Here is a 22776-nt window from a genome sequence, read left to right as displayed (position 1 = left end):
AAAAATAAAGCAGACATGCAGCTCAAAAAAAAAAAAAAAAAAAACAGTAAAACTGAGAAATAAGGCAGTTTTTTTCTTCTTTATAGAACCGCACCTCACAAAACAGGCACCTTAATATTTTCCCAAGACAGCACAAACGCACATTGTCACCCAAAAGTGGATATGGAAGGACAATTTAGTCTTGAGCCTTTTACTTTAATCTCCTGCCTAACAACACTGTATTAGTCAGTTCCCCCAAAGATAAAAGGAGGGGAGTTCTCTACGGTAGCGCCTCCGACTCGCTGATGTGGAATTCCCCTTGCGGCGCCCGCAGTCTCCAGCGCCTCCTCCAGCCCGGCCCGCAAGGTACCGGCGGAGCTTAGAACTGGACTCGCGCGCAGGCAGATGCCGGCACTTAGCCTAAGAAGCTTCTGAAACGCTGGAGGCGAAGGATGCAGCTCGTGCCCTTCGTTGGGCCGGGACCCTGGCCTTTGCCACCCCCTTCACCTGAGAGTCCCAGTGGACAGGCGGTGCGTTCGGGGCGGCTCTGGTCCTAACTGGCACGTCCGGCTTCCCACCTGGCGCTCCGTGCCTGCGCACTTAGCCACGCCATCCTCCGCGGGTCCACGGCCTCCCCACACCCGGGTGAACCCGGAGTGGGTCTGGAGACGCCGAAGACTGCGAGGGTCTCCCGTCCAAACTCGCCGGGCCCCAGGGTCCCACTCCCGGAATGAGAGCGCCGGATTTTCCCTCCACACTTGATGGCGCGTCCGGAGAAGCTGAGGCAGGAGGATCGCGAGTTTGGGGCTTACCTGGGCTACAAAGCAAGAACCTCCCGCCTCCAAGGGAGAAAAGAAAACGTGTTTAGAGCCACACACACAACACCCTCCTGGCAGGAAGGCCGTCCCGGATGTCGCGCTTAGCTCTTAGAACCCCGACACGAGAGACGCCTCCGTCCAACCTGGAGTGGGAAGCGGTCACCGCGGCGCCGAGCCCGGGAGTGGAGACACCTGGACGCAGGGTGCCGCGTCCTTTCATGCTCCTCCCCAGCAGGCGCAGGCGGGAGGCGCGTAGCCCCACTGTCCTCAAGCCCCCCACTCCCCGCCTGTCCCCCAAGGTCACTGCTATGTCCCTTTATCTCTTTAGGTAATGTCACTCCGGACACTTGTTTAAAGCTCCGATTAACAACAGCCTGAGAGCTGATTGCTGGCCTTCCGCGCCCCGGGGGCTGGGGTGCTTTCGCCTGCCCCGAAGAAAGGAGGGACCCTGCCTGACGCTCTCGGGCTGCGGCTGGGGAAACCTAGCCGAGAGCCCGGGGTCTGCCCCTTTCACACGGTTCCATTTCCGTATTTCCATAAAGCTTTGAGGAAATCACTTATCTTTCTACTTACTGAAGTGTAGGAAGACAACGTGGAGTTACAGCTCCCAAACGAGATAATAGGTCTCGATTTTCCTAGGATTACTCGAAACGTTGTAAAAGGGAGATATATCTTGATTAAAGGCAAAACCAATATCCCGCATACTAATCATACCCTTCTAAAAAAAAAAATAAGTCGAAAAATATCCGAGTTTGCGGAAAGGAGGAGAGTGGCCTGGGGAAGAGTCGACAGCCTCAACCTTTTCAGATGGGGGAGCCAAGATTTCCCTTTCCTTTGCAAGGGAAGGAATAGAGGTTCGGGGCCCTAGTGTTTTAAAAGGTGATAATTATAATACATAGGAAGCCCACATTCGCAGGTAGAGGAAGGCAGGGAATTCTTCGTTACCCCATCTATAAGTGAATAAATCTGCTAACCTAGAATTAGATTACTAATCACCAGATGTCCAGCGGAAAGAACAAGTATGGGTTCTGCCATGGGACTGACTGACTCTTCAGAACTCATTTAACATATTTGGGTTCGACTGTGCATCATTTAAATGTTTTAATTATTTTAAAAGACTTAAACCGAAAGTATCTATTTTCCAATTCCCACAATCCGTGTTGAAGCCATACACTTGAATTTTTGTCTGTTATCCATACTGTAACTTCAGTAAATGTTTTCAGTTTAATATCATTGTCTCTGTACGTGCTCAGCTGCACTGCCGGCTTTCAAATATCCAAACAGATTCTTAATTTTAAAGAGAGAGAGAGAGAGAGAGAGAGAGAGAGAGAGAGGGAGAGGGAGGGAGGGAGGGAGGGAGGGAGGGAGGGAGGGAGGGAGAGAGAATGAGAGAGAGAGAGAATTCAGGGCTGGAGAGATGGCTTAGCGGTTAAGCGCTTGCCTGTGAATCCTAAGGACCCCGGTTCGAGGCTCAGTTCCCCAGGACCCACGTTAGCCAGATGCACAAGGGGGCACACGCGTCTGGAGTTCGTTTGCAGTGGCTGGAAGCCCTGGCAAGCCCATTCTCTCCCTCCCCCCCCCCCCCCGTCACTCTCAAATAAATAAATAAAAATAAACAAAAAAAAATTTTTAAAAAAGAATTCAGTGCATAGGGAACAACTGTAAAATTCCCCCCTTCCTTCCCTCACCAGCAATTTGCTGTTGCCCTGAGGAAACAACTCAGAGAGAAGGCTGAGTGTCAGGTTTCCGTGTTACCTGGGACTGCTAGAGGCAGTTTTTAATTCCTTTTCCTCCTACCTTGCCCTCAAAAACTCTGACTGTTAGACTTTTAAAAGTAAATGACTTGGAGCTGCTGAGGACTCAGAAGCCCAGTCTGCTGTGTGAGGTGCACTGGAAGGTATTTAACAACGTGTCTCAATTGGCTGATTGGCTTATCATTGTCTTGAGATTTTCAGACAAAGTGGGAGTTTGAGGGTACTGAGACCTCTTACACATGTTCTCCAAGTTGCAATCATTTCTGTTCTCATGTTATTAATCAAAGAGCCTGAGCTACCCAGAGTTTAGAATACAGCCAAGATATCTGTTTCTTCCACCAATGTGGACAAGCTTATAAGACTGACATGCTTGTTCTTGGTCCACTAAACAAAGCATCCAGAGACGATGCATTCTGTTATCTCCTCTTTTCCAATGGAAAAATGAGCTCAACTCCCCACCGCGCCCCCAGTCTGCTGGGATGGACATGAATTCAAAAAATGAAAAGACAAACATAAAAAGAGGACCACTGAGGCACCAGTGCATTCTGTTCAGAACAACTGTGATGGATCCCTGAACAATCCAGCAAAGCCAAAATGGTGAGGTCTTTCCCCTTGTTTTGTTTTGTTTGGGTTGTTTGTTTTAATAAAGTATACCAGAGATCAGAAAAGGCCAGCAAATTCAACTCCACAAAACTATGTAGAGCCAGGTGATTGCTTATTGTCTTGTGTTGTTGAATTTGTATGTCCCAATATATTGTGTGGTACAAAGGAATTCTAGCCACTGGCTGTGACCATCAAATAGAAAAGACAGGGAAAGCCCCTACAGAAATCTAAGGCAGTAACAGCCATGCAAGTTGTTTGAAAAATGGTCTGTGTTCCTAGCAGGTGCTACACCAGGGACAAAAAGTGCTAAAGCCCTAAGCCCTGCCTCAGAATTCCAGCCTGAGAAAGCAGATAGGCACACATGCCTCAAATCTTGTCTTTATCCAATTGTCAGGTATATGGGGAGAGTGGGCATCCACATCTACTGACACGTCGTTTTTAAAAAATAAATATTTTGGGGCATTTTATTTATTTGAGAGTAGGGAGGGAGAGAGAGGGGAGAAGAGGCAGATAGAGACAATGGGCATGCCAAGATCTCCAGCCACTGCAAAGGGAACTCCAGACACATGTGCCACCTTGTGAAACTGGCTTACATGGGTACAGGGAAATTGAACCTGGGTCCTTAGGACTTCATAGGCAAATACCTTAGCTACTAAGACATCTCTCCATCCCTACTGGCACTTTTTTTAAAATGGTTTGAGAACACTGTCTTGGAGTGGTGAGCTGGAAAGTAACTACAATACTTCCATACTGACACTGTTCTCTGAATCTCCAGAGAGGATGGCTTCACAAAATCATCTTCTCCAATAACATCAATGGGGAATATTGTTTTGAAATCATTTTAGCAAGATGTTAAAGTAGAAGTCTTGGGCTGGAGAGATGGCTTAGTGGTTAAGGCGCATGCCTGGGAAGCCTAAGGACCCAGGTTCGACTCTCCAGGTCTCATGTAAGCCAGATGCACATGGTGGCACATGCATCTGGAGTTTGTTAGCAGTGGCTACAGGACCTGGAGTGCCCATTTTCTCCCTCTCTCTCTCTCTCAATAAATAAATAAAAATAAAAAAGCAGAAGTCTTCAAAGTTAAGTTTCCTCAACAAGAATAATTGAAATTTTATCCAATCAGTTGTTTGAATCTGAACTACTGAGAACTTTTTATATTAAAGAGCATTCTTGTTATCACATCTTGTTTAGCCCTTGCTATATACCAGGTTCTGCACATGGAAATTTTAATTTTCAATATTTTGAATACAGTTGGGAGAAGTGTCAGTGGTAAAGGTTCTGTGTTTATGTATAGGACATGGTGAAGCTTGAATTCTTCTTGCCCATAAAGTTGTTTAATGGTTCAAAAGAAACAGAATAACCTTCTCATCAGGAGAGTGGGGAAGAGATGTTACCCTGAAAAATGAAGGAGATGCAGTTGGAGCCCAGGACAGAGGACCTACCCAAATACTCAGTTTAACACAAGCTCATAATGTGTGGAGGAATTTGTGCTAAATGAACAGCCATCTTATCCAACTCCAGATGGGGACAATAACATTTTCTCCTGAGAAATATTTTGGACCCAGAAGTAAACACCTTTAAACAGGAAGAATAAATTGGTGCTGAAATAGTTCAAATACTGCTGTCTCCACTATTGTTCAGACAAACAGCAGAGGAACAGGGGATGAGGGGAATGTTGAACATCCATTATGTGACTGATGCAATTCTGAGTATTTAAAACAAAATGAAATGAAACTTGTAAAAAAAAAATTAGGTTAAATCAATACATTTTGGTTCATTGCACCTCATTCCATTTTCCCGTTTGTTTCCTTTTGTTTGTATGTGCTTTTGCTAATATCAGCTCAGATTTAACGTTTTCAGTACAAACTGAAGTAAATCTTCTCTGATAAGTAAAATTGTGATATCACTTAGCCACTTGTATAAGTAATTTCCAAGTTTACCTGTAGTTTAGCACCTAGTAGCTTTAATGAGATTACGCAGTGCCTTCAAGGGTGAAAAAAATACCCTCACCCTTATTATTATCAGAGGTGTACAGTTGGATCCTCATTTTCTGACACTTCTAACAAAAAGCAATGTATTCTTCATGAATATTTTCCAAAGTAAAATGGCTTTAAAAATTAAATAAATGGTTTTTTGAAAATAACTTGCTAGGGGCTGAAGCATAGCTTAGTGAGAAGCACTTCTTAATGAAAGGCACTTCTCGCAGTGCCAAGCACTGGGTTCCACCTTCATGGAGCAGGCACTAGTTACCAGGCACTGCTTGCAGAAAGAGCAGTTAAATGCTTGGTGTTGTCATGATCACAATCTTCCAAACTTTTTGCCTTTCACTATAAAATAATATTTCTGTGGGCCCCAAAGCCTTTTCCTGATTTTGCTCCCAGGGTCCACATTTCAATACTTAAAACTGAGTGTCCTATACGTTAAAATAGGTGTAAGGATAACAACTGCTTCAGGAATCTCTTACTACACCAAAGTATTGCCAGAATTGATTTACAACCACCAACCTGCTGCTTCTTATCTTAAGAGTTCCAATCAGGTGGTGGCAGGTGGGAGTGGGCTGAGTCTGCTCCCTTTTCAGGAAGTTGGAGGAGTCTCCACATTTCCGTGTGGTATCTCAAAATGGTTAAGAGGTGAATTGGCTTCTATAGTTGTTCAGTACTCACAAGTACACGGGTAACAAAATCTGCAAAATCCTCTCACAGAATGGTCCAGGAGTTTGCATAGCTCTACTTCTATTATCTTTTATTGGGTTAGAAGAGCAAATCCCACTGAGGCAAGTCATGGGAAGAAATTATGCAAGGCTCTAACTACCCAAGTAGGTTTATTGGGGTGAAACATAGAAACTAGGCACCACCAGGACTCCAAGAATTCACATCGTCCTCTTGCCCAAGCATTATGGGTTTCTCTTACATGTGAAAGTGACACCTATTCCTCTTGTTCCTGACTAATATGCCACGAGAAAGGAGAGGTAAAGGTAGAGAGGGTTCCTTCTGTTTTCAAATATTGAAAAACTGCCTTTTTGTTTGGATGCTTGGGTTGCTTGTGCTGTTCCCCTCTCAACAAACCTCTATCAAGGACTTCTATATCTAAGGACTTCAGATACTCAACTCTTGGATGATTAGGATGGGTCATACAGTACCTGAATTATATCTCAGTACTAAGTGCATGTGCGTGTTTCTAGGCAGGGCATGTCTGTTTTCCTCAGACTATTCTGAGGTGAATCAAAGGCTACTTAGAACCCAACAAAGAGCTGACCTGCATTCTCACCTTCTGATACACTTGTAAAGTATCCTTTATGTATGTGTTTACTACATAAAGCAGTAAAAAAAATGAAATAAATACTAAACAACAAAGCAATCACTTAGTACTTTTGGTCATTCACTGGAGTGCTTGAGAAAAAAGAAATTGGCTAGAAGCCCTCCAAGAGTTATCTAAGATGAATAACTGCCCCAATCTAGGTAATCACATTGCAAATGCCTTAACAATTTTAGCTCATAGCATTTTCCCACTTACAAGTAGTGAGGAGTTAATAACTTAATCAGATTTTAGATTTTTTCCCAAAAAACTTTTTCTCCCTTCCTCTTTTCCATATTTATCTTCAATTTCTTAAAAAGATGGCAGCCACAGGTTAGCTTAATATCTCCTGCTCATGCTCCAAAATGTATAAATACAGAAAATCTGAACTGGTCACATGACTTCAAACCATGGTCAGGGAAACCCTTATCTACTGGGGAATGACCCCAATATATGAATTTAGGCTTGGGGCAGACAACCTCTTTGGAACTAGAGAAACAAATACTGTGGCAAAGAGAACACTAAAGATTAATTGGATTAGACCATAATTCTGAGGTAGATTTAGCAATTTTAAATATAATTTTTAAATCAAAATTTAGTTCCCATTATATCTAACAAAATAGAGCAGGGCATGGAGGGAGTTCAAGGGCACCCTGAGGAATTCCAGGTCAGCATGGGCTAGAATAAAACACTACCTTGAAAAACTTAAAAAAAAATTATATTTCAATAAAAAGGCTTACCATTTCCTAGCTGAAACCTTCCATTGCAAGTATCCAGGAGATAGTATATATCTTGTCATCTTCAAGATAATCTAGCCGAATCTTTCAATTCAGCGCTCTGCCATATACTTTACACTCTGACCAGAATGTGTAAGGTCCAGTGTCTGTGGTTACAATCCACAGGAAGGAACAGTGTGAATAAATGTTAAAAACTAATAATGGGGGGGGGCAGCTCACGGGCAGAGCACTTGCCTAGCGTGCCAGCGACTCTCGATCCAATGCCCAGAACCACAGAAAAAAATGTTAACGCCAACCCTTTGTATGTGTGGCAGGAGAGGATTTTGTGCCTCCTGTCACTTGCAAAATAAAAAGAGACCAGCACCTGAGCTTCCTGGCTTGTTCAGGCACAAACTATGCAGAAAGACACCGAGGAAACATCTGGCACAGGAAACACCCAATGCAAGCTATCAGTTCCCACGTATGCCTCGGTCTTCACAAGTGCTACTAGTGCTACAGTAAAAAAGTATTTGTAAAGCACACACATCATCTAGATTCTCCCCCTAAGTTTGAGAAGCTCACTTATGTACCTACAGCAAAAGGCATAACTAAAATTAAATACTGAAGTTTACTAAGTCATCATGCAAGCTTTATTGATTAGTTCATGCAACTCCTCCATGTTATTTCTTAGAGCGAGAACGGCGCTTCCTGGAATGTGCCGGTTAGGTTAAAAGCAAACTGTTGAGTGAAGGGTAAGATAAAGATTACAGTGGGATATAGGCAAGGAATGCCCCCTTACACAAGTCATAAGATTATGAATTAACAACTAAGAAAACCAAAAACATTTGGGCATCCCCACTTAACCAGTGGCATGCCAGAATTAAAAACTCAGTACTATTTTTAGAGGGCAAGGTCACTTGGAATGTATAAAACAGGCTCATTCTCAGAAAACTTTCCCCCTAATGAGACAATTGCACGTGTATATCCACTGTTCATTTACTAGGGCTTCTATATGAGTTATTTAGGTTGGCTACTGCAAGAAGACTGTAATTACATACTTATAGTTATATAGTACCTACCAACGGATGATCCTTAAAATTGATCCCCAGTAAGACGAAAGTGATAGAGGCACTGCTAAAGTAAAAGGACAGGATTCTAGATTTTATTTTTTAGGATATTGAAAAAAAAAAACATGCGGGACAAAATTTCTTTGATCAATACTTTCCAAGAAATGGAGCAAGTTGTATTTAGACACATGAAAACTGGGCTACTTGAAGGAGATTGGAAACAAACCAGGTTTGGATGATAACACGATGGAGAACAAGTCCCTGAATATAGGTTAAAACAAAGCTTCCCATAACACCTCCCCCCCAACTGTTCAAGTGGCAGACAAAATAAATTACCATAAATTATGTGCGAAGGCAACTTCAAAAAAAAAAAAAGGAAAAAAAGAAACATGACGCTAAGGATTTCCTTTGCTCTTCCAGGAAGCGTGGAGCAACGGTGCTTCTGACCTGCAGGCTGGGGCTTCTGGGGACCAGTCAAACGTCAGGGTAGTTGCAGTAATATACTGCAGAGCTGGCATCCGACACCACGGAGGAAATGGCCCCGTGGTTGTCTGGGAGGGTCACACTACAGTCGTGTCCCTGGTAAGGAAGACCCATCTCGGGCTTGTACACAAAGTGCAGATACTGTTCAAATTCCGTGCGGTCCACCTCCCCGAGCAGCTCGGCGGGCTGGCTGGGGTCCGCGCCGTCCCGACAGGGCAGCGCTTCCGGAGGGGGCGACGGCTGCCCGGGGCCGGGCGTGGGGTGCTGCTGCTGCTGTTGTTGGGGTGGCAGCTGCTGCGGAGGCTGCACGTGGAACCCGCGCCCCGCCGCGGCCGCGGGGGAGCCCATCGCGCCGTAGTACATGTGCAGGGCGCTGGGGGGCGCCAGGAGGCCCGACATCGCGGAGCCGGCGGCGGGCTCGGGACCCAGCCGGGGGTGATGCAAGGGGCCCGAGGACGGCTCCTGGGGCACCGCATAGTCCGACACCTGCGCGTAGGTGTAGGTGCCAGCCGCCGGGCAGTCCCCAGGTAGCGGGGCAGCGAAGAAGGCCGGCTCCGGCTCCACCCCATCCAACGGGGACGTGTCCGGTGTGGGCAGCGGGTAGCCGTCGAGCGGGGGCGCGCCCAGGCCCTGGCAGTCGCGGTAGTGGCCGCCCAAGTGCGGGGGCAGCAGCGGCGGGCCGGTGGGGAAGCCCTGGTCGGGGAAAGGCAGGCCCAGGCCGTCCATGGCCACGCGGCCGCCCTCGGGGCCCAGCGCGGCGGCCGGCGGCTCGGCTAGGCCGTGCAGGAAGCCTCCCTCCACCCGCTTCATGCGCTTCACCTGCTTTCGGCGCCGGGGCCGGTACTTGTAGTTGGGGTGGTCCTGCATGTGCTGCACGCGCAGCCGCTCGGCCTCCTCCACGAAGGGCCGCTTCTCCGCCAGCGTCAGCGCCTTCCACGACTTGCCTGCGGGGCGCGGGAGGGTGGAGAGGGCGCGCGGTGACTCCGGCGCTCCCGCCAACGAGCCCTACCTGACTGTCCTCTCCACCTTGCGTTAGAACCCAGATCCGGGGAACCCCCGCGCCGCACGGAAGAGAGGACGCGTTCTCAAAGGCCGCTTTCAGCCGCTTCTCGTCCCACCCATCTTCCGTGTAATTAGAAAAAAACTGAAAGTGTCCCCTAGGCTGGGAAGCGGACGGAGCACCAAGACCAAGACCAGGACCAGGACCAGGACCAGGAGGGCCCAGGTCGCCACTCAGAGGCGCCTCCCTCGTCACTGTGATCGTTGCCCACCACCCGGGAAATCCCAGCGACCCAGGCCACCGCCAAATGCCCGTTTGGAGAGTCGGGAGGTGGAAAGGGAGCGGAGGGCCCTCTGGGAAGGACGTGGCCGCACGCACACCGAGGGTGTCAATCGCAAGGCTCGTAAAGACACCTTTCGGATCAAGGAAGTGGCCGAGGGACCCAGCAGCGCTTGGCCGGCCGCCTGGGGCGCGGGCTCACCTAGCATCTTGCTCAGCTCGGCGTTGTGCAGGTCCGGGTTCTGCTGTGCCAGACGCTTGCGCTCATCTTTAGCCCACACCATGAAGGCGTTCATGGGCCGCCGGATGCGAGACTCGCCCTTGGCTCGGCCGGACGCCCCCGCGGGTGCTCCGCTATTCGTCGCCGCTTCGCCCTTCACCTTTACGTCTCCGAGGGGGCTCAGTGACTCGGCCCAGGGGCACGGGCCCAGCCCCGCCATCGCCGGGGGCAGCGAGCTCCGGGACTGGCTCTGGTCGTCACTGGCGTATCCCGCATCCGGGCTGCTCATGGCGCTCCAGACCTGCCCCGCGCTCCGCTACCCTCGACTAGGGGTGGGGAGCGAGCCCGGAGATGCCCCGAGGGCTGCGCGGGTTTCCAGGCGCGAACCCGCCGCCTTCGCTCAGGACCAGTCCAAGTGCAACGAGATCCAGTGCCCGAGGTTGACCAAGAGACACTGCGGGGGCCCCGCCGGGAGCCCTTTTCTGTATAGACGTGGCCAATGGCGCTGCGGGGGCGGGCCGGACCCGCGTCCTTAGGCCCACGCCCAGCCGGTGGTCCGAGTCCCAAGTCCCAGTTCAACCCCACGCCCGCCTCTTTCCCCTCCCCCAGTCCTGCGTCCTAGGTTACACCTGCCCCGGGAAAAACTGGCTGGAGCCGGGCTCTGGCGCCAAGTCCTCTGCGACCTGGGAAGGAAGACTGCTGCATTCAACTGGGTGGGGGGGGGGGGGGGCGACGACTGTACTGTTAGAGGTTCTCACCCTCAGTAGTAGTAGTTGGCATTCTAAATATCTATTCTAGTCTCTTCTAAATCACATATTTATTACCCGCCAACAGCTATTCCAGGGTATCTACCCTCCCACCAAAACTGTCCGTAGTTTCTTTCATGTTTTCCCCCACCCCCACACAAGAGATACTTCAGATCTCCCATCCCAAGAATTAATCTTGCTTAAATTATTTTCAAAACGCTATGCTCAAAAGAAATGGTATTTTTTAAAAAAAAAAAAAAGGTTAAATACAGAATGTCCTCTCTCCAATAGTTCCACACATCAAGAAATAAAAGCTTAAACCAGTCCTTGAAAATTCCCATATGTAATGTGTAAGGTAAATACACCTTGCTAATATGTGCTCAAGTAAAGCCTAGTTTTGATTTTCAGGTTATAGGCTTGCAAGAGGCCCTTGGTTTCATCCTAGCACCACAAAAATAAAATGGAAAGGCAGGATCAATATGCATTTAAGTATACGTTTATGAAGGAAGGAGAGCAATTCTTGTAAGGAGCAAAATAACTCTCTTTGTCACTTTAAGGCATTTACCTGGACAGATAACTACAACAGTTCTGTGTATCTCTTGAGACTGATTAGGGAATCTGAGTAACTTATTTTTACACCGGAAAGAACTTTTTCAGGGGATTTTTCAAAACATTTTGTGGATAGTACATACATATGACATAGTGTTAGTAGCATCCTCCACACTTTATCCAAGTAGTGAGCCTTCAACTAATCTTATGAATTGGACACTAGTATAGCTTACAGGGAAGGGAACAGGCACAGAGGTTAAGGAATGAGTCTGAGATCAAGGCATTCAGAGGGTGAAACTGCCAGCAGCAGTCTGCTTTCAGACTAGGAGCTCTAAAGCACCGAGCCAAGCTGTTGTGTTGGGCATTTGTTTTCATATTTGTGCTGTTTTCTAAGGAAACTAGTGTTGCCATTCCTTCATAATTTTGAGGCAAAAAAAAAAAAATTGAAGAAGGGGGAACCTAGCTCGGTTGATAGTTGATAGAGAGCTCGCTGAGCAAGCACAGGGTCTGTAGTTCAATCCCCAGCCCTACATAAACCAGGGAAGTGCTGGGCACCGTAATCCCGGACCCTCAGCTGCTAGAGACAAGAGGATCAGAAGTTCAACACCATCCTCCACCACTCAGGGAACTGGAGGTCAGCCTGAGTTACAAGGGACACTGATTCAATACATCAATCTCCAGACAGATTTCGTTTAATATGAAAGGCTCATTATTTTAGTGCTTATATCTTGGATCAAAGTGGTAAAATGCAGCTTCTTATGCTATTTCAGAGACAATGTTTTCTACTGGTTTGCAGAGCTTTAGTCAACTCCTGGTCTTTGATTTCTGGCATGTCTCTCTCCAAACAACAGAACCATTTAAGGCAACCTTTTCTTTATTTATGGCTCTGAAAAGCACTGGTGACTCTCTGTCCCCTTGTACATAGTCTTCCCCGAAGAGGCAATGTTGACAGTGGTTAAAGCTCCTGGTCTATAAGGTTCAGATGAGGAAAAAATTTAAATCTTCTTAAAGAAATCAATGAGATGTGTTTTTTGAATTGATTTGAAAGAAATTGATCGTAAACAAATGTAACTGATAATGTGCTTTGCTTTAAAGCGTTTTTCTGAAAAATTGTTTTGAAACTAAAATAAAATCGTGTTATAAATGGTTTTATAAGTAAGGAAACTATGGGAGTAGTCAACAGTATTACAAATTACTCCCCTAGCAACTAGATTTTTTAAAAAAGTGTCTTTTCTAACTTTTTGTTGTTTTGTGAAGGAGTTTCCTTCTGTGGCCCTGGCCTCCAACTTGCAGTGAGTGATCCTCCAGTTTTGGGTCTCCCAGGTCCATCCACCCTGGCACTGACTTTAGCAGATAGTAACAAAAAACTTTACAAAGATGTCAGAGCAGAATTTTCTGTAACAGCGAAATATTTTGTGAACCATGAGTTTTATTACAATGAAAACTAAACAAAAACAATACTGGTCTCTTTTTTTTTTTGGCTACTTTCTTCAAATATAACTCAAGGGCAGTTGCAGAAAATGTCTACCCACGCTTTTACACTTTCTCACCTTCGTGTTCTTGCAAGGTCAGCCCTTCACCAGAAGTGCGCTTGGGACCCGGGAAGGCCCAGGCCCGGGTGGGGAAGAAAACATGCGTGCCTCCTTGTTTTTGCGCTTGTTCCTGGGCTCTTGCAGACAAGCTACTGATCTGTCAGGAACGATTACCAAGCAATCAGGGCAGAGATGGGATGAAATGGCATTGGAGGGTCACGTTCTTGTACTTCTCCCCTACTTCTTAACCGCACCCTCACCACCAGCTCACCTCCCCCCACACCCAGGGAACTATAAGCCTTCACTTAAATTTACCAGGAAGCAACTGTGGTGCCTTTCCCCAGACTACTCCCCAATCCCGTCCTCTTACCTAGATCTAATTTCTGACCATTCTCCTGACAGTTACTTTTGGTGGCGCGTTGTGAGCGACGGGGCCGCAGATGCGTCCGCTCAGTGTGTGGACTCATACTTCAGTTTCTGAACTACACGCGGTGTTGGAAGCTGAGCTGGCCACGTTATCAGAGCCAGCCACAAATGCCACATGTAAAGAAGCAAACATCCGGAGTGGCTTCCTGCGAGGCTGGCTTTGCTCAACACCAGACACCAGAGATTTACTGGTGAAGGGGACGAGTTTCAGGAGCCTGGCATGCCTACTCCGCAGCCGGCGGTGACACTCGCAACGCCCAGTGCGCGAATTCTGGGCTCCTGGCGGCACCCACATCCCGGAGTCCACAGACAGGACCTGAGGCTGGGCGAGAAAACAACTAATGTAACAAAAAGCCATGCTCGTTATCACTTGGGGTGTTTGGCAAGTGGGCGCGGGCATTAACCCGGGAAGGTGAGGGGCTAAGGCTCAAATGTGAAAGCGTCAGAGCCACGCTTTTCCACCGGCCTCTGGGAGACCGAACGATGGGTGGGTGATTCCCCGCAGATTTTTGTGTTTCCATTGCTCAGAAAGCGGGAGCCAGATAAAGGGGCCTCAAGTCCAAGGCGCAGGGTCGCAGGCCCCAGCGCTGTCCCTAGAGCGCAAGTTCGCAGGGGCGGGGGCGGGGAGGGGAGTGCGTGCCTCCAGCCCCCCCTCACACTCCCGGCGGGACCTGGGAAACGGACAATGGTGTCCCAGGAGCAAAGAACAATACGGTCTTTGCATTTATAAACCGGGCCCCTAGAGGCTGTCTTCAGGAACCCCTGGGGCTGTGGAGGACTGCAAGGAGCGCGGCCCCTGCTCCGCACCTCCCAGGTAGGGCCACGCAGCACCACGTCGCTCATTGGCACCTCGCGCCCGGCGCCTACACGGCGTCGTCGCGCCCCAAGATACCTTTAAGCGTCTCCTCCCAGTTCCCCGTGGGTCCAGGATGGAGGTCGAAGGTCGCGAGCAGGAGGGGAGAGGTGGGGAGGAAGGAGTGGCCGGGAAGATAGCGGTCACCCGCTCCAGCGAGCCAGCCAGCACCCAGCGTCCCTGGCCCAAGGAGGATTACTCCAAAGTACACTTGACTACACCTGCCTCTCTCGCGGGGGTCCAAAACAGGGCTACAGCAAGAGTGGCTTTGGGGACCCTCCTTTCCTAACTGGATGGGACCGCGCATTCTACTTTCAAGACACCTCGCTGCCCTCTGCCTGTAGCCCTCTCCAATCCTGGCTGTCCTCCTGGCCGCCCCCATCTCCAACCTGGCAGCCTGCGGCTTTTCGACCGAGTCCTCTTTCCAGCTAGGCCTCGCCTTGAGTTTGCACACAGGCCAAGCAGGAAATGCGCTGTTCCGGGTCCACTTCCCAGCTCAGAAACTGGTAGGCGGGAATGTTTCTTAGATCCCCCAACCCCCCTACTGTGGTCTCCAGTAGAAATGGGTGCGCCCTCCCTTTATTGCCTGGTGTATTGAATCTCAGACTCCATTGGGGAGGTGGCCTGGGGGTGAGGGAGAAAATGCATACAGCTTTGCTCATCTCTTAGGAGTTGGCCTTGCACAAATGTGGTTTGGTTTTCCATGTAGGCAGAGGTAGAGGTGGCTGGCTGGCTGGCTGGTTAGTCATTGTCCACTCAACATTCTTCTTACCAGAGACCGGGGCTTTCTAAGGAGAGGTGTATCCTCACCTGACCGGACAGCTTTACCAGCTGCAGGCCCACTGTGAGCAGAGAACACTTCTGTTCCCTCAAAGGAGAGCAGACAGGACTGCTACCTCCAAAGAATGTACAGTGCAATAGCATTAGTCTTCCTCCCTGATTTATTAAAGTCCACCGTGTGTTCCCAGGCTGTGGTCCTGTAATTGGTTCCTGGCATGGGAAAGTGATGCTGACAGCAGTAAGTCAAGCGCTTTGATTTTTTTTTTTTTAGTAGTAGAGGCAATAGGTGCCTTTGCACTCTGAAAACTGTTGCCAAGTTTCCTGCAAAGCAGGACTGATGTGCCAGATGCTTGGTGAAGGCAAGGTGTGCATTCTGTGATCATGGAAGTGATCAAACTTAAGTGGGTTATAGAACAGGGCCACTCCTAACAGCACTTATTACCTCCACTGGGCAACTTTACCCACACATATATCATATTTGAACGTGAACCTAAGTTGACTTCCAAAGTTTCCAAGCAGGAGGGAAAATATTAAGGATCCTTGCTGGAATCCATGCTGTTAGTTTTCTGCTGATTCCTTCTCTCTAGGTCTGGTTATCCGACCCTGCCAACAATTTTGTCTTTGGTTTGTTTATTAGGAACACGGGGTCTTTGTTCATCTCACCTTTGTGTCCCTAGAGTGCTCAATGCATTACTCTTTAATAAATGCTTATAGTTACTACAAAGCCGCCAATCGGGGTTATCAACCTTGTGGGCAATGCACCAGGATGGATTTTTGTAGATCTTAAACTAAAGACTCGCCTATGGACATGTCTTCTGGTGGGTAACATTCGCCTACCCACTCCTTCACTGGCTCTGTCTGCAGACATTAAGCATCTGACATTTCACTGTGAACTTAACTAAACTCTGTTGCTTTTCTTAATGCATTCAACATGGAAATCCAAGCTAAGAATGTGCATGTGTAATCGTGTGGATATAAGGCAAAAGCAAATGTCTTTTTTTGTTGTTGGGGTAGGGGTTGGGGTTGGAAAACTAGTCTTATTATCAATTTCTTCATGAACAGTGCAGAATACAAAGCCCATCCTCCCCTCCCTTCCTATTTCCCCTTTTTTCCCAAGCTTCATTCTAGTTCCCTGACAGTACTTCTGACGCTTGCTCGTCATCTCAAGCTGTTCCAGGTTAGGAACCACATATGAGGAAGAACATGAGATGTTTGTCTTTCTGATCCTGTGTAACCTCACTTAGTATGATTTTTTTCAAATCCATCCATTTTCCTGAAAATTGCATTTTTTTTTTTTTTTTACTGCTGAGTAGAGCTGCCTTGTGTATATGTGCTATATCATCATTAACTATTCATCTATTGATGGGCATCTGGGCTGATTCAAGTTCCTAGCTATTGTGAATAGAACATTGATGAATACACTTGAACAAGTATCTCAATAGTCAATAGTAAAGTCTTTAGTGTGTTTGGCCCAAAAAGATACAGCTGGATGCAATGGTAGATCTGATTTCAGCCTTTTGGGGAGTCGCCATACTGATTTCTCTAGTGACTATACAAGTGTTCACTCCCAGAATCAGTGAATAGGGGGTTCCTTTTTTCTCATATCCCCACCAGCATTTGCTGTCATTTGATTTTCTGATGATTTCCATTCTGACTGGTGTGAGATGTAGTCTCAGGGTTGTTTTAACTTGCATTTCCTAGTGGCCAAAGATGTTGAATATCACTTTAGGTGTTTGTTGGGCATTTGTATTTCTTCCTTTGAGAACTCTGTTTAATTCCCTGCCCCACTTTTTGGGTGGGCTGCTTAATTTTTTTAAATTATTTGCTTTTTTTTTTTTGAGTTCTTTGTAGAGCTTAGATATTAAACATATGTCGATTGTATAGCTAGCACAGATTTTCTCCCATTTGGTAGGTTGCCTATTGACTCTGCTGATGGGTCATTTATCTGTACAATAGCTTTTCAGTTTCATGAGGTCCCAATGTTTGTGAGTTTGTCTAATTCCCTGGGCTACTAGGGTCTTACTCAGAAAGTCTTTGCCTACACCTTTATCTTGGAGTATTCTCCCATTTCTTTCTTCTTGTCATTGTAGAGTTTCAGGTCTTATTTGAGGACCTTGATCCACATGGAATGGATTTTGTGCCGGGTGAGAGAAGAGGATCCAGGTCCATTCTACATGTGACTATCCAGTTTCTCCGGCACCATTTGTAGATGATGCTGTCTTTTTTGCAATACACATTTTGGGCCGTTTTGTCAAAGATCAGTTGGCTATAGTTGCTCCAAGTTTTACCTGTATCTTCTATTCTATTCCATTGATCTTCGTGTCTGTTTTTGTGCCAGTCTTAAATCTCATTTATTTTGACTGTTGTTCCATACCGATTCCAGTTCAACTAAAATGAATGAGAAAAGTTCAGAGTTAAATGAATCATAAGTTCACTTATAAGGAAGTTGAAGATTTATAATTTTCTGTTATGTTCCTTCTGACTGTAAAAGATTTAATTAATTACCCTGAATTGTTGTGGTCTCATGCATCACCTACTTAAGCCATTGGCTACTCAACACCCAGTACGGAGCCAGTTTAAAATACATAGGCATGTACCACAGCTAGGTAAATTCTTTCATTCTAAGTGTTGTTAAGGTGTAAAATTAAGGGTAAAACAGTTGAGGGATTTGCTTAGTGCTTCCAATCATAGTAACAGACAAGAAAATAATCAATTAATTTAATGAACAAATAATTACCCAGCCCTTGTTAAGTCGGAGGCTTAGCACAGCATGGCATATCAGTAATGAGCACAGACATGGGGGATGTGCTGCTTACGCTTGAATTCCACCTCAACAGCCGCCAGTTGCGGGTCTTTGGAATGTTATGAAATGTCTTTAAACTTCATCTGTAAATGAGAATAATGATAGCAATCACTTCAGAGGGCTTTATGAGGATAAAATGAGGTCATTACTCATAAACTACTTAAAATAGGTCCAGGCACATAAATAGATGCTACACAAATATTTAATAAAGAAAGAAGTAAATTAATGTGTATTTACATAGTGAGGTAAGCTAAGAAAAGTAAGAGAAAGTTCAATTTAACAAACTGAAAATATATGAATTATAACAACTAAACAGATAATTTCATTATATGTTAAACCTATGATAGTAATATTTAATAATGTCATACTTTAATCAAAATTGTCTGCTTGAAAACTTTAGGAAGTGTTCTGTAAACTATCGTGCATTTTTATTGCATTTGAACATAAACATTCTTCTACTTATGGTATAGAAAAATTTGTACATGTCTACCTTCTAAAACTAAACTTAGCAAGGAAAAATTTCATAGGATTCTAAAACACTCAACATTCCAGTTGAAAAAAATATATAAAGCACAAAAATATACCTTTCAAATCAGTCCTAACCTATGTGATCCTGGAAACTTTCCTGAACACTCTAAAAGCAGCATTTAATCTCCATCACTGTGGTTGGTACCTGTATGTTTCCAAGAAAGAATAATTTACAAGTATTCCAATCCAACCTAGGCCTTCTGTGTTGTCTAGGGGAAGATTCCAGATCCTAGTCTTGGTAGCTCAATAGCTTGCTACCTGGTAAACTAAAAATCACTTAAACTGCCTTAAGATCAATTTTCTCAAGAAAAATAAAATGAGGGAGGAGGAAGAAAGAAGAGAAAGGTGCTTCATCTCTTCCTAGCTTTTCCAGTTAAAGATGAGAACAAATATTCACAGGCGCTGTTGCAGCCGAAGAGGACTAAGTAAAACTATGCTATTGAATGCAGGTGGTGCTGGCTATAGGTGTTTGAGGCAATTAGGAGCTAGAGAAGATTCTTTTACAGAAAAACAATAGTAGCAAACTGTGATAAAATGGAAACCAGGGGTTGTAATATTATAGCTTTGTATTATAATAGAATGCTATTATTTGTAGAGCAAAAGTGTTTGTAAAACTTACAATTTTTAAATTATTTATTATATTTGTATGTGTGTGTGTGTGTGTGTGTGTGTGTGTGTGTGTGTGTGTGTGTGTATACATGTGTTCCAGAGCATACATGTGGAAGTCAGAGGATAACTTCAAGGTGCCTGCGCTCCTTGACCTTGAGACAGGACCTCTTGCTACTGCCAAGAAATGTCAGGCTGGCCCAGTGACCTTTGGGTTCTTCGAGTTCCACCTCCCATTTTCCTCGGGTGTGTTGCCATCACAGATGTGTGAGCCCCTTGACATCTGCCTTAGGGTGGTTGGTGGGGGTGGGGAATTGACCCCTAGCTAGCAGGCTTCGCAAGCAAGTGCCTTTAGCCACTGAGCCATCTGCCCAACCCCTAGAAATGAATTGTTTAAAAATTCAATTTAGCCGGGCGTGGTGGTGCACACCTTTAATCCCAGCACTCAGGAGGCAGGGGTAGGAGTATCGCCGTGAGTTCGAGGCCACCCTGAGACTCCATAGTGAATTCTAGTTCAGCCTGGGCTACAGTGAGACCCTACCTCGAAAACCCCCCGCAAAAATAAAATAAATAAAAATTCAATTTAACTTAACTATTTATTGTACAGATAGTCCCACCTTTGATCCAGGGAAAAGCAGAGTCTGTTTCAGTGAACTTAGACCAGGGATTTACTGGAGTACTATTATCTTTGTGATTAACTTAAAACCAGAATTTGGAGATAAAATTGAAATTTCTTTCTTTTTGACATTTTTCCTATCATGACACATTTCGTCTAACATTCTGATTGACATATATTGAATAATACAGCTAAAATGACCACATAGCACACACCCTCCCTTCAAGTTCTGTAATTCCTAAGGAGAATGTTAAAATATGAGTCTGCCATCTAAAATATTACAGATGTCCCTACAAGTTAGTGTTTCTTACTAATAAAGGCATAAAAATACTACATTATTTTTAAAACATTTATTTTGAAATAATGTCAAGCTGGCAAAGAAATTGCAAGATGGAACAAAGGAGTGGATGACTTTCACAAAGACTTTCCTGTTTGTTAGCATTTATTTTTTGATGCATCTGTCCCTACCTAAATGAACATAAACATTTCCCTGTACTTGCCCCATCCTGTTTTCTCTTTCTAAGTATAAATGTATAAAGCAATATGAGTATACACTATGTTCATATATAGTAGTACTAACATATTGACCATGAACATACACCATGAATATACTCTCATATCCTGTACAGTAAATTGTATGTGTATGTGTATGTGTCACTAGTTTTTCTAAACCACTTGAGAGTAAGCCACAGCACTGCGTCTCATCACTCATTGCCCGTTCTCTAGTGGGGGCTCCTCTGAAATAAGTATGCTCTCCCCTAGTCACCACAAAACTGTAGAAATCAGAAAATGAACATGATGCCTTTATGGCACTGTCATCTAAGCCGCAGATACAACTTATATTTTGCAAACTGCTCTGGCACTCCCTTTTCTCCTTCTGAGTCACAGAATCACACTGTTTACTACCAAGCATCTTCAGTCTTTCTCTCTTCCTCCTCCACCCCACACACCTTTCAGAGCATGCAGCCTTTCATTTATGGTCTGTACAGGCTGATTTGGCTCATATATTCTTTGCAGGAAACCTATGGAAATGGTGGCATGCTAATATCAGAGCATGACAAATACTGGTGATAGATATGAACCTTGATCACCTGGTCAAGTTGGTATCTCTTACTCCAATTTAGATACAAATCTAAAAATTCAAGCTGGGATCTGCATATGAGAAGAACATTCTGGTTTGTGTCACCTCACTTAGTATAGTATTTTCCAGATCCATCCATTTTCCTGAAAATTTCTATTTTTTTTTTTCTTTTGGTCTTTTGAAGTAGGGTTTCACCCTAGTCCAGACTGACCTGAAATTCACTATGTAGTCTCAGAGTGGCCTCGACCTCATTGGTGATCCTCCTACCTCTGCCTCCCAAGTGCTGAGATTAAAGGCGTGCGCCACCACGCCCGGCCATACTCTTATTTTTTGTCTACTGTTTTTTGGTTGGGATTGTTCTCTTTTCCAAGGTCCTGAGATGCTTCATTAAGTTATTTCATGTAATAGTTAGCTTATTTGATGTTGCTGGCACAAAGCACCCAGCCCAAAACAGCTGATGGAAGGACAGGGTTTATTTTGATTTACAAACTCAAGGGGAAGCTCCGTGATGGCAGGGGCAAATGTGGCATTAGCTGAGGTTGGACATCATCTCCTGGTCAACATCAGGTGGACAATAGCAGCAGGAGAGTCTGCCAAACAAACACTGGCAAGCTAGGGGTTAATAAACCATCAAAGTCCAGCCCCCGCAACACACCTCTTCCTGCATTTGGAACACAAGAGTTTATAAGGGACACCTAATTTAAAACACCATATTTCAGAGTTCTCTAATTCCTTAATATAGGCACTTAGAATTATAAACTTGCCTCTTAGGACTGTCTTTATTTCATCCCATAAGATTTGATGTTGTGTGTTTTCAGTATCACTTGATTAAAGGAATTTTTTGATTTTTTTCTTAGTTTCTTTAATGGCCCATGCATCGTTCAATTGTGAATTGTTTAACTTATATGACTTTGTGTATGTACTAGAGTAGGATCAGATAGAATGCCAGGAATTATTTCAATTTTCCTACATTTGTTAAGATTGGATGGTGTCCTAATATAAGATCTATTATAGGCAAAGTTCCATGCACTCTTGAAAAGATGTGTGCATTCTGCAGCATTTAGATGGAAGGTTCTGTAGATGTACACTAAGTTAATTTTTATGAAATCCTTTAATACAGAAGCTTCTATTAATGTTTTTGCTGTGTTGATCTATCAGTTGGTAAGTAGAGTATGGAAGTCACACACGACTATTGTGCTTGAGGCTATCTCTGACTTTACATCTAATAGTGTTTGTTAATGAAATTAGGTACACCCATGTTTGGTGTGTTTATGTTTAGAGTTATAATGTCCTCTTGTTGTATTATTCCCCAAATCAGTATAAAATTACCTTCTTTATCTCTTCTAAGTTATGTTGCTTTGAAGTCTATCTTGTCAGATATTAGTCCGTAACACCTGCTTGTTTCCTATTCCCATTTATTTGAAATACCATTTTCCATCGTTTCACCCTAAGGTAGCTTCTGTCTTTCATGAAGAAATTTTTGTTGGAGAGACAACAAACAGAAGGATCATGTATGTTTGTCTATTCCACTAGTCTGTATGTTTTGATTGGGGAATTGAGACAATTTATATTCAGATTTAGTTTTGAAAAGTGTATATTAATTCATACTCTTGTTGATTTTGTAGTGCTTGATGTTTTTCTATTCCTATCTTGCATTAAGTATTATTTCAGCAGGCTTCTAAGGCTTCATGCCTGTGCTTTTCCTCCTCTTTAGTCTGAAGGATTATTTCAAGTGTCATGCCTTCTTATTAATTTCTTGTTGGAGTACTTGAATTCCTTGATCTTTTCTTTAAGCTCATATACTCTACCTTCACTTTCTATGGAGGTTTTGTTGTTGTTTTGAGGTAGGATCTCACTCTAGCCCAGGGTGACCTGGAATTCACTATGTAGTCTCAGGCTGGCATTGAACTCACAGCCATCCTCCTACCTCTGCCTCTCAGTGCTAGGACTAGAAGTGTGGACCACCACACCTGGCTGTATGGAGTTTTGATTTTTTTTTACTTTACTGTGTTTTTCATTTCTAGCTTTTCAGATTGTTTTTCT

At 45.0% G+C, this 22776-nt stretch overlaps 1 protein-coding gene and 2 long non-coding RNA genes across 4 annotated transcripts in view; 1 reads left to right on the top strand and 2 right to left on the bottom strand.

Annotated features, from left to right (window-relative positions):
* Positions 1 to 8349: 8349 nt before the first annotated feature.
* Positions 8350 to 10772, bottom strand: Sox17 (SRY-box transcription factor 17). Its single transcript, XM_004653353.2, has 2 exons — positions 10196 to 10772; positions 8350 to 9658 (listed from the first exon to the last, which is right to left on the bottom strand). The coding sequence occupies exons 1-2, from the start codon at positions 10500 to 10502 to the stop codon at positions 8706 to 8708; spliced, it is 1260 nt and encodes a 419-aa protein (XP_004653410.1). The 5' UTR covers positions 10503 to 10772; the 3' UTR covers positions 8350 to 8705.
* Positions 10773 to 10782: 10 nt separating this feature from the next.
* On the bottom strand, positions 10783 to 14688 carry LOC123458503. Of its 2 annotated transcripts, XR_006635692.1 has the most exons (4): positions 14359 to 14688; positions 13411 to 13788; positions 13059 to 13197; positions 10783 to 10896 (listed from the first exon to the last, which is right to left on the bottom strand). It is a non-coding gene; the product is annotated as an uncharacterized LOC123458503 (long non-coding RNA). The 2 variants fall into 2 exon arrangements; XR_006635691.1 differs by lacking the exon at positions 10783 to 10896 and having other exon boundaries at positions 12977 to 13197.
* The window catches only part of LOC123458504, a 50358-nt gene continuing 41787 nt past the window's right edge, over positions 14206 to 22776 (top strand). The window contains exon 1 of the long non-coding RNA XR_006635693.1: positions 14206 to 14280. This is a non-coding gene — a long non-coding RNA (uncharacterized LOC123458504). The remainder of the gene's footprint in view (positions 14281 to 22776) is intronic.

Source organism: Jaculus jaculus, chromosome 2, assembly GCF_020740685.1.
Source record: "Jaculus jaculus isolate mJacJac1 chromosome 2, mJacJac1.mat.Y.cur, whole genome shotgun sequence".
In the NCBI taxonomy this organism is placed as follows: Eukaryota; Metazoa; Chordata; class Mammalia; order Rodentia; family Dipodidae; genus Jaculus; species Jaculus jaculus.
This window is presented reverse-complemented; position numbering and strand designations above follow the sequence as displayed.